This window comes from Babylonia areolata, chromosome 19, assembly GCF_041734735.1.
Source record: "Babylonia areolata isolate BAREFJ2019XMU chromosome 19, ASM4173473v1, whole genome shotgun sequence".
Lineage (NCBI taxonomy): Eukaryota > Metazoa > Mollusca > Gastropoda > Neogastropoda > Buccinidae > Babylonia > Babylonia areolata.
The window spans coordinates 30,626,749-30,638,510 of NC_134894.1; the positions used below are offsets into that span (position 1 = coordinate 30,626,749).

The window sequence follows — 11,762 nt, forward strand, 5'->3', positions numbered from 1 at the left end:
AAGAGAATAATAATTCTGCAGATGATTTTTGTAAAGTTATTTCTGACGAGGTTCTTATGGTCGAACTTTCACAGGCATTAGTTCATAGCCCTATTTCTACATTCCTTTAATGCACTTCAGAATTGTGTTAATGGTTTCTGATTATTATAATTATTATTATTGAATTGTTACTGTTGAATGTAATAGCTTGTTAGTTATACCCCATGCCCCCACCCCACCCCACCCCTTTAAAAAAAAAAATTTAATTTTTTTTTTAACGTCTAATATCACTGATAGTGCAAAGACGCTAAACAAAAGAACGAACACACACACACACACACCGCACAGACATTAACACAGACAGACAGACAGACAGACACACACAGACAGACAGACACACACACACACACACACCGCACAGACATTTACACAGACATTCACACAGACATTCACACACACAGACACAGACAGACAGACAGACAGCCACACACACACACACCCACACACACCCACACACACTTTCATCACGTGCACTTCCAATCTGCACACGGGGCCCCAGGCTTTTTTTTTTTTTTTTTTTTTTTTTTATCAGCGCGCTGTCATGGACACGACTTCCTATTTGCTGAGAGGCAATTGGGTGCCTCATAAAACGATGCTGTTGTTTTTTCTTTCGCCCTTTTTTCTGAATCAAACAGAAACCCTGTCAGACCACACGCAATTCTCCTCAGACTTTCAACATGACCATAATCTACATAAATTAACTAACCACGTATCTACCTACCTACCCAACTAACTAACTAACTAACTAACGAACTAAAGACAGAGACAGACAGACTGACTGAAAGACAGACAGAAAGAAAGACGATGCCCTAAATACGCATGTTTTTGTTGCTGGCGATGTTTTGTAGTCTAATAACTTTGCATAACGTTGACCACATTCTGTATGTTTTGCAGTCCGATTGGATCGTGGATGGATATTTTCATTATCTTCTCTTCTTATTTTTCCTGATGCGGTTACGGTCTTGTACAACACACACATTGACCATGTTGCAATCTTAAGCATTGTACTTTTTTGATTGTTTGTGCTTTGTTTTGGAAAAAAAAAAATCAAAAAAAATCACATGTTTATGAAGGCACGATTCGGGTTCATTATTGAGCACATTGTCAGTTTCCTACAGTTTTATATGTCGCAAATTGTAGCATTGTAATTGTTAGATTTGTTTTTGTATTGTGTTGATTTGTTTTTGTATTGTATTACCTTATGTCACAACAGATTTTCTCTGTGTTAGATTCAGGCTGCTTCCCCCAGGGAAAGCGTGTCACTACAATTCAGCACCGCTCTTCTTCTTCTCTTCTTGTCTTTTCTTTAAAAAAAAAAAATCTTCCTGCAAGTGTGTTTTGTTTTCCCTCCAAAGAGGGTTTATTCTACATAATTTTGCTAGGGACAACGCCTCATTTTGTTGCTGTGGGGTCTTTTACGTGCGCTAAGTGCTGCACACGGGACTTCGGTTTATCGTCTCATCCGAATGGCTAGCGTCCAGACCACAACTTAAGATCTAGTTAAGGGGGGATGGAGAGGGATAGAGGCAGAAAAAACAACAACAACTGAAAAGTGTGGAATTCGATCCTGTGTGCTCAGATTTTCTCGCTTCTAAAGAGGACGCGTTGCCACAAGGCCGTCACTGACTCCACTTTTTGTTCTTGTGACATTGCATTTTTATGACAGGCGCGTGAAACCACTCAGCACACCGAAGCTTCCCCACAGCTATATGCTGTGCACATGGTAGACACCAGAAGGCTTAATGATATGCACGCTCTGTCGGTCAGGCATTTGCCTTTCAGAACACGGACACTGATAACGATCGGGCCAGGGGTGTTTTCTGTCTCTCCATCTGTCTGTCTGTGTCTCTGTCTCTCTCTTTCTCTTTCCCTCTCGTTCGTTTGCTGGCTCGCTTGCTCTGGCTCTTTGTGTCTGTGTCGTTTTCGGTCTGTCTGTTCTGGTCTGTCATCGTGTCTGTTGTCAATCTATCTCTCCGCACCCCCTCCCCCCCCACTCCATCCTCTCTCTGTCTGTCCTCTGTCTGTCTGTTCTAGTCTGTCATCGTGTCTGTTGTCAATCTATCTCTCCGCACCCCCTCCCCCCCACTCCATCCTCTCTCTGTCTGTCCTCTGTCTGTCTGTCTCTCTTTCTTTCTCTATTTCCCCGTCTTTGTCCACCCCCACATCTTCTCTCTCTGTGTCTATTCTATGCCCGTCTGTCTGTCTGCCTGTTTCTCTCTCTGTGTCTGTCTGTCTGTCTGTCTCTCTTCTCTTGGCAGTCACTGTCTGTCTTGTCTGTTTGCTATCTGGCTCTGTCTGCCCTTCAGCCTGTCCATGCACCCGTCTCTCTGTTCTGTTCTTTCTTTCTTTTCCCCGGGCAGTATACAAAACAGCCACCCCTTCCCTCCCTCACCACCTCTCTCCCTCGTCCTCTCTGCCCAGTCACCCCCCCCCCCCCCCACACACACACCCTTGCTTCATTTTTCCCCTGTCAGTAGAGTCCACCCCCTCCCCAGGGCCAGTATGCAAAACAAGACGAACACGTCAAGATATTTGTCAGCCGGCAAGGGGCTCGTTATATGTATCACCCCAGTAACTAAGCTCCCGACGCAATGGGCCGGCTCCGCACGCAAGTCACGCGCCTGCGATTTAAGGGAGTCGGTCTGATAATCGCTTCCGCCGGAACCCCCCCCCCCCACCCCCACCCCAGCCACTCCCCAGCTCCAAATCCCCCCCCCCCTCTTCCAACACTCGTACCTTCTCTCCCATACCCCCCCACCCCCTCACCCATCACCCCACTTGGCAGGATCAGTGTAAAATCCCCTGTGCATAAAACCCATCACTCTCCCTGTCCCCCTCCTTGCGAGTGTCCAAGAAAGCTGCAGCTGGGTTATCTGTTGTTGTTTTTTTCTCTCCCATTGAAAGGCCATTCTGCACAAACCTGTCCACCCCTCTCTTCGTTCATTCATTCATTCATTGTTCATTCATTCAGTTATTTATGATCAAGTTCCTAACAACATAAAGCCATACCAAGAGCTGAAAACATTCTAGTAAAAAGATAAATAAGTAATGAAAGAATAAAATCCACAAAACAACACCAACACTACCACCAACACCAACAACAAGCGTTGATATCGATCACGTTGAACCTGAAAGACAACATACTAGAAGATGCAAATTTGACGCCGGTACAGTCATTGGGCATGCACATAAACCTGGGACGTTACACCTGACTGTTTGAAATTCATTGCCCGCCAGTCTGAATGAATTACTGAAAATTCACAACACCGCCAGTCTGAATGAATTACTGAAAATTCACAACACCGCCAGTCTGAATGAATTACTGAAAATTCACAACACCGCCAGTCTGAATGTTGCCGGGAATTCACAACACCGCCAGTCTGAATGCTACTGAAAATTCAAAACCTGCCAGTCTGAATGTTACTGAATCTCTCTCTCTCTCTCTCCCGTCACAGTCTCGTTTTTTTCTTTCTTTCTTAGGTTGATTGCTTCTTTCTTTGTTTCTTTCTTACTATCTCTCCTTTCCAATTCTCCCTTCCTTACTTCTGTCTTTCTTTTCCTGTGGGCTTTATAAAGCACTCTCTTCTCATCCATCTTTTCTGGTTGTTCCTGTTCTTAGGAGATAATTGTCCTTGCGTGTTCAAAACATTCCCATCTCTCCGCGGCAAACGCTGGTGGCGGAAGTGTGTCTCTAACTCACTGTGATCAGTCCCTGAAGAGACTTACCCTTCATGTTTCCCCATCTCCGCCCATTTCTCTTCACCATCACTCCCATGGGCATAGTGAAGTAAACATATATTTAAGTAATTACCACCCCTTCCTGCCAACGCTCATTCGAGAAATTGACCTTATTCCCTGGATGTGACCGACAATCTAAAATTGGCTATTTTTTTTGTTTGTTGTTGTTGAGACTTCAAAAGAACAAGGAGCGTGAAAAAAAGGAAAAAAAAAGAGATAAAAATAAAGATAAAAAAGCACCCCTGCCCATCCATCCCTTCTACCCATTCATCTCGAGAAATCTGATATGAACGATCATGATTTCCTGAAGATTTTTTTTTTGTGTGTGTGTGCAACAGATGATGTTGATAAGGATTTTAAAAAAATCTCATGGGCGGGTGTGTGTGTGTGGGGGGAGGGGGGGGGGGAAGAAAGGTGTGTGTGTGTGTGTGTGTGTGTGTGTGTGTGTGTGTGTGTGTGTGTGTGTGTTGTCGCTGCTTGATTTCACACCTTTTCCAAAACCCTTTAAAGCTGCAGAGTTAGGGTTTTTCAGACAGGTGGTGGAAATCACATGCCACAGTGCATTTCCATCCCCTTTTTTTACGTTTGAAAGTGTATGTGCTTTGCTATCGAAATAGATTGGGGTTTTTTTACGCGCGTTAAACGCATATTGCACACGGGTCCTCGGTTTCTCGTCTTGTCCGAAAGAGTAGCAAACAAACCACCACTCACCTGCAACAGCTTCATGGCTGAATAAACAAGAAGAAGCAGAAAACACCAAAAACGATGATGATCACGATGATGGAGGTGGTGGTGGTGATGATGATGACGACGACGACGACGATAAAGATGATGATGATATGTTTTTGTTATTATTTTGAAGATGGTAAATACCACTAATCATTGTATAGTTTTGAAGATGGTAATTAACACTAATCACGACGATTTAATTCAGCAGAGAAATACAAATCTGACCACCACAATGCGAGGTGAAGATAACGATCTCGACGATGATTTTGTCGAGGACAGCAATGACGACAGTCATGTGAGGACAACGATGAAGATGACTGGGTAGATAACAGCGACGACGAATAATGTGACCACCCAAAGGGTACGTTGGACTGCAACGACAGTGATGTTGATGACGGAATAAGTTACAACGACCATGATGATGATGACGACGACGACGACGACGGTGATGATGATTATGAATGACAGTGATGATGACAGTGATGATAATGATGATGAATGACGGTGATGATGATGCTGTTGATGATGGTGGTGACGATAATGGCAGATGTCAGACAAGGATAACAAGGACCTGGATCCGATCATCAAGGCTTTGGGGCAGATCAGAGACCCAGGTCAGTCATCACACACACAGAGTTACACACACACACACACACATACGCGCGCGCGCGCACACACACACAGATACAGACACACACACACTCAGCAAGTGCACGCGCTCCCAGAGGGAGATGTTTTCGTGTTGCGTTCAACCATATGTGCCCATCAGCAAGATAGTACGTTTATATTTATATGCTTTGCATAAAAAAAAAGAGTTGCTGAATGGACAAAACGCTTCGTTCTAGATCTGGCGCCATGAGTTTTTTTTTTCTCTTAATTTTATATATATCCACGTTTAAACGATGGATAACGACGTAGAAACAGTGTCAATGTGTGTGTATGTGTATGTGTAAGTATGTGTGTGTGTGTGTGTGTGTGTGTGATTGCGTGCGTGTTTGCGCGCGCGTTTGTGTGCCTGTGTCTGTGTTTAATTTCTTTACGTTGTCCATCGTGTGTATATGATTACACCTGTCATATGAATAATTTCTTATCTGCAATACGTGGTGTGTGAAATGAGGGTGGATATTTATCATCTATTAGTATATACTCATATCGAAATAATCAACGCTTGGCACACACGACACACATGCACATTACCTTTCACATTATGCACCTGAAACTGCGCAAAGTTGGTTTTTTTTTCGTTTTCTGTACGATTTCAGAGGCCAGAAAACAAGTGAAGATAGAGGCCATGTCCCTGCGAAAGTTGCTGCCAAGGGAGAGCAGTCAGTACTACCGCTACAACGGCTCGCTTACCACCCCTGGCTGCTTCGAGAGCGTTGTGTGGACCATCTTTGCAAAGCCTTGCCCAATCTCCCACAGACAGGTATTTTATCTTGATATATTTTGCACATGAAAAAAAAAAAAATTAAATGAAGACACTGTGAGAATGATGTAGAGAGACAGAGACTGGAGACACACTCAAACACACACGCGCGCCTGCGCGCTTGCGCGCACACACACGATGCTCACATTCACACACATGGGCGCGCGCTCACGCTCACGCACACATACACCCCCCCCTCTAAAATGACACAACAAAATACACAGACACAGACTCAGGCATGTAGACACCCCCCCCCACACACACACACATATTTATTTGCGCACGCAGTCACGGACACACAGACACACAGACAGACAGACACACAGACAGACATCTTACATCTACACCTTAACCAGTTCGCATTATATTCATTTCCTCCTCATTAATTATCCCAGCTAGCTGCACAAGTCCAGTTACTACAGCCACTCCATCACCGGGGCAAAACAGACACACATTCACGCAAGCAGGCAGGCAGGCACGTTCGCTCGCACACACACACACACACACACACACACACACGCTCACACACACGCACACACACACACACACACGCACACGCACACGCACACACACACACGCACACACGCACACGCACACGCACACACACACGCACACGCACACACGCACACGCACACACGCACACACACACGCACACACACACGCACACACACACACAAACACACACACACACGTCATAGTCACTCCTTTCTTCCTCCGTTTTTCTTCCTTCCCCTCTCTGTAGCTTTTTAAAAAATTTTTAAAAGGTAATCATCATTATGATTATCACGTGATTATGATGATGATAATGATTATTATTATTATGATTTATTCGTTTCATATCACTTTAAAGTGGAAAAAAAACGTGGTATTGATTACAGCTACTACTACTTCTGCTGCTGCTACTGTTACTACTACTACTACTACTGATAATTAGTATCTATACAGCGCTAAATCTTGTGCAGAGATAAATCAAAGCGCTTTCACACCAGTCAGTCAATCACACGCGTGCTGAACTCTGAACTGAAAACTACTACTACTACTACTACTACTACGACAACGCCACATACGAACCTCACACCCCTAACGCGTATTCACCCCGCCTCTCTCTCTCTCTTCTTTTTACAGAAACTTCATAAATGGGGGCTCAAAGCTGGTACTCCTTAAAAAGACTACCCTTTTAGAATTCAGACTATAAACAAGCGAAATATTCTCCCACTAATCCGTAGATTAAAGTGCAATAAAGGAATCATGATGCAAAAGATTATGACAGGTAATGCACCACCAACATTAATAGACAAATTTTCTGTAAATTCATCAAGGAATCCCCCCCCCCCCCAAAGTCCATATCCCAATTCCAAGAATTGACTTGTTCAAATCCAGTCTGGTTTACTCAGGCGGCACCCTATGGAACTCACTCCCAGAAACAATTAAACAACACCATTGCCCAACCACATTGCCTTTCCCACCTTATGCCATAATGTGTAATGTAAATCGTTCATTTTATCGATACTGTTTGTCAAATGTGTATGGTTGACTGAGAACCTTCCTCACCCTCTATCCCCCATCCTGATGTCTAACGCGGTGTGTGTTGTGTGTGTTTGTTTCTTTGATTTTGTTCTTTTTTTTTTCCCTATGCATTTTACTAACACCATGCTAGTGCCTGTATGCCATGTGTGTGTGTGTGTGTGTGTGTTTGTTGTTTTGTTTTGATTTATTCTTTTTTTTCTTCCTCTATTATGTATCTCTACTAACACCATGCTTTCATTTTATTAAATATTGTGTAGTGTAGACCCTTTTCAGGGCGGGGACTGGATGTAAAAAAGCAACACTAGTGCTTATCTATTATCCTCGAAATAAATAATTTGTCTTGTCTTGTCTTGTCTTGTCTCATTTTCGCCTCCAGCTGCACAAGTTCAGACAATTACTTCAGCCACGTCACCGCAAGGGCGAGCACCGGACCAGAAGGTCGGCGCATGACGTCATCATGCCCGCCGCCACGCGGCGCCAGAAGCGACGCGAGCGTCGCGCGCACGAAGTTCTGGATGAGCTGGGTCTGTCAGCGGTGCAAAAGGACCGCTTCCGCCGCGAGCTGGTCCAAGATAAGGAAGAGGTAAAGTGTTTTGGATGTCAACAACAACAACAACAACAACAAAAAGATTGGGAATTGTTAGTTGCTGTTGTATTGTTCTATTTTATTGCGTGTGTGTGTGTGTGTGTGTGTGTGTGTGTGTGTGTGTGTGTGTGTGTGTGTGTGTGTGTAATTATTTGTGCGTTTATGTGTGTTGTTTTCTTCGGTTTGTGCCTCTTTTCTTTTTCTTTCTTCTACTGCTTCATTTCTACCCACAAGTTTATACCCCCTTCCTTCCTTCCTTCCTTCCTTCCATTGCTTCATTTCTACCTACATGCATATACCTCTTTCTTTTCTTTGTTCTATCGTTTCCTTTCTGTCTGTATGTCTGTAACCTCTTCCTTGCTTCCACTACTGCATTTCTACCTACATACGTATAACTCCCTTGTTTCCTTTAAATTGCTTCTTTTCGACTTGCACATGTCCACAACCTTGTCCTTCACCCTTCTGTCTCTCCCCCCCCCCGACTTTTTAATTTAATTCAATTTTTGTTTTGTTTTGCGTCTTCCAGTGAAAATAAGACTCTTACAAACAACAACAACAACAACAAAACTATACAAACAACAACAACAACAACAAAAAAACAACAACCAATCCTTCCATTTCACAGGGTGACACGCTGACTGCCAGGATAGACGAGCACAACGCGGGCGAGACGCACCGCCGAATGCTGGAGGCTGTTCACAGAACGCCAACACCCCAGGAGAAGAAGAAGGAGGAGGAGGAGGAGGGGAAGAAGAAGAAGACGAAGGAAGGTGAAAAAGACCTGCAAGCCAAGGTCGAGTACATCCAGAATAAACTCGTCAACAACTTCAGACCGGTCCAGCCCATCAACAGCCGTGTCGTTCTCCGGAGCTTCCCGGAAGTGCCCAAGACGCGTGCGGGTGGTGGGCATTCGCACAGCGCCGCGCACCGAAACCAGGCAGCCAATCAGAACCTGCAGAGCCATTCCAAACATGGCACCTCTGCTGGGGACATTGCTTGCGTGGCGTCTGGGGCGTTGTTGGTTTTCAGCTATCTAGTGGCTTTTCTTTTATAAAGAAAAGAGAAAGAAATGAAGTTAAAAAGAAAGAAAGAAAAGGAAGAAGATAGAATCAAACATGTATGCATTCAATCAAAAAATGTTATTCAGGTTTCACACACACACAAAAATGAAGGACCACTTTATAAAGGTAGGTATCTTTTCATAAAATGTTAAACGATATCGAGAGATGATTTGAATTATGGATGCTGCATATGGTCAACCACTGGATTTTCAACGGCACACATGCACAATAAACAGGTCGAAAACTGAGCCCCTAGTAAAATCGATGTTTCGACCACAAATTCAGTTTTTTTCAGGGTTTATAAACGATAGTTGTGTTTTTTCGTGGCATGAAAAATGGAAGTGCATGCGCAAGAAAGCACCTATGGTGAAGAGTTGTGTTCATTACACTGGCTGCATACACCGCTGTTTCCGGGAAATTCAGCGGCGTTTCACCAAGTCCTCCAGAAGAAAACTGTGCCAGTTCCCTAGTGGTCCTTATTTTTGTGAATACTGTATGATAATATCAACGCTATCAACATATAACAAAAAATATGATACTATTTATTGCGGAAGGGAAAAACGAAAAGACGCACACCAAACTAGGGGTACGATGGTTCAGTGGTGAAAACGTCTGCCAGAAAGACCTGAAGTGGTGACCACCCTGGAGGCGCGGGTTCGAGCCTGTTGAGGACCATGTTGAAAAAAAAGAAGAAAAAAAAACAAACAACAGCAACAAAAAACAAAAGAAAAACAGGTTGGAAAAAAGGCGGCAATACAAGAGTATTCAGGAGTCGTGACCTGGGTGCGGCCCGGCCCCCTTAGAGTGTTAGGAGTTAAGGGCAGAAACCCTTGACAGAAGGGGACTTCTTCTCTGAAGACCTTGTATTGTCCAGCTGTCCCTGGAGTTTCTTATCACCCACGCTTTCAACAGAGAACAAAAAAGTTATGCCATTTGATGCAGAAGGGGACAATGAAAAGACGCACACCAAGCGAGATGGCAGAGTGAAAGAAAGACAGAAAAAAAAGAATAAAGCTTCTTGATAAACTTTTGACATATTTAAATCCATTCCCAAACAAACATATGATAGACTGAATGCACGTTTCTGATTTGATGATTTTTTTTTTCAAGCACTTCTATATAAGGCAAATATTTATTCAATTTCCTTATTATTGACGTAATTGACTGAGAACACATCTGTACAGTTTAGGGACGTATTATGTGACAGTTTAGACGGGTACAAACATTGGTATATTTGTTTCAGTTACACTCAGACACGCAGTGTTAACACACCAGTAAAATCTCATAAATAATTCAGTCACACAACAGTACGATACAAAGTCCAAATTTGTCTGTCAGCAGTTTTTCCAAACATTTTTAAAAAAATTATTATTCAAAAGTCGTGAGTTCAACTTCAAGGGTATGCAGTACAGATATTATCCTGTTGGCTGTCATTCTGAATATGTCATTGCTTTCAACAAGTTCGACGCGTTACAGCATAGGTCTTTCACAGCGCTATTCATTCCTAATTAGTTACTAGTTCATCAATACTTCCCAATAAAAAAAATAATGTGTTCACATAGAAATTACAGTCGAGAGTGCTTTCGAAGATGGTACATATCCATTTTCATGGATAGAATACCAGTCCATTTTCAAGTGGAATTTTTAGGGAAAAAAAGATCAATGTATGTGATGATCACGCTACAAACGGGGTGTTTTATGATGGGGTACTCGCATCTTTGTTGTCATTCTTGTAAAGATAACCTGTGGATGACACGAAATATGTATAAAAAGTTTGAAGTTCCTAATCATATACAGTTTAGAAAGTCAAGACACCTGTAGCCAAAAAAAAAAAAAAAAAAAAAAAAAAGGAGAAGATTTATTTTTATTTTTCAGTTTTCTATACTGTTTGTTAATTTATCTGTTCTAATTTATTTTTAAAAGCATTGTTTACAGAAGCTGGTCAGAAGTGGCATTCCTCAATCTTGGTGTTCTTCTGAAAGTCTCTCAAACAAGCATTGAATCTCTTGCAGTCCTGGAATGACCCTGCATGTGGGGGTCATTGGAGCTCAGAACGAAATTTCTATGAACATAAATAATTGAAACTATTGTTGCAAATATGATAGGGTGTTGACAGTGCGGTCATGTGACTCGTGGCCTGTGGCGACTATCCTGTCGCTTTAGTTTGGTAGTGCCTTCTTATTACAATTATGAGTATGATTATGATTATGATTTTTTAAAAATGCTGTGAGATTCTGCTGATTGTTATGGAACTTTCTGGGGACGTATGCAAATATAGGGTCATAACTTTAATGTAACTTTGATGGCCTCAATGAAATGAAAAAAACAAACAAACACCACATTTATATATGTCATTTATTTGTGATTGCTCTGTGAAGAAAACGACAAGAAACAAATTAAAAAAAAGAAAAAGAAAAAAAGGAAACATCTATACCGACAGTTTGTCAACAGGTGATCCAGATATTCACACACACACACACACACACACACACACACACACACACACACACACACACACACACACACACACACAGATCAAACATACAAAGACTCACACACTCACACAAACTGTGAGGAGGATTCGTTCCTTACGAACTTGTTGAACGAGTTTGAATCAAAGCACTGATCAGGGCGTTGGGTCTCTGCGTAAGTCAGG

General features: G+C 42.7%; 1 protein-coding gene across 1 annotated transcript in view; it reads left to right on the forward strand.

Moving 5' to 3' along the window:
• Positions 1 to 11,526, forward strand: part of LOC143293613 (carbonic anhydrase 14-like) — a 47,433-nt gene extending 35,907 nt beyond the window's left edge. Inside the window, exons 6-9 of the mRNA XM_076604695.1 lie at positions 5,054 to 5,120; positions 5,769 to 5,932; positions 7,836 to 8,042; positions 8,671 to 11,526. Coding sequence (XP_076460810.1) covers positions 5,054 to 5,120; positions 5,769 to 5,932; positions 7,836 to 8,042; positions 8,671 to 9,099 — 867 coding nt within the window. The 3' untranslated portion in view covers positions 9,100 to 11,526. The remainder of the gene's footprint in view (positions 1 to 5,053; positions 5,121 to 5,768; positions 5,933 to 7,835; positions 8,043 to 8,670) is intronic.
• The last annotated feature ends 236 nt before the right edge of the window (positions 11,527 to 11,762 follow it).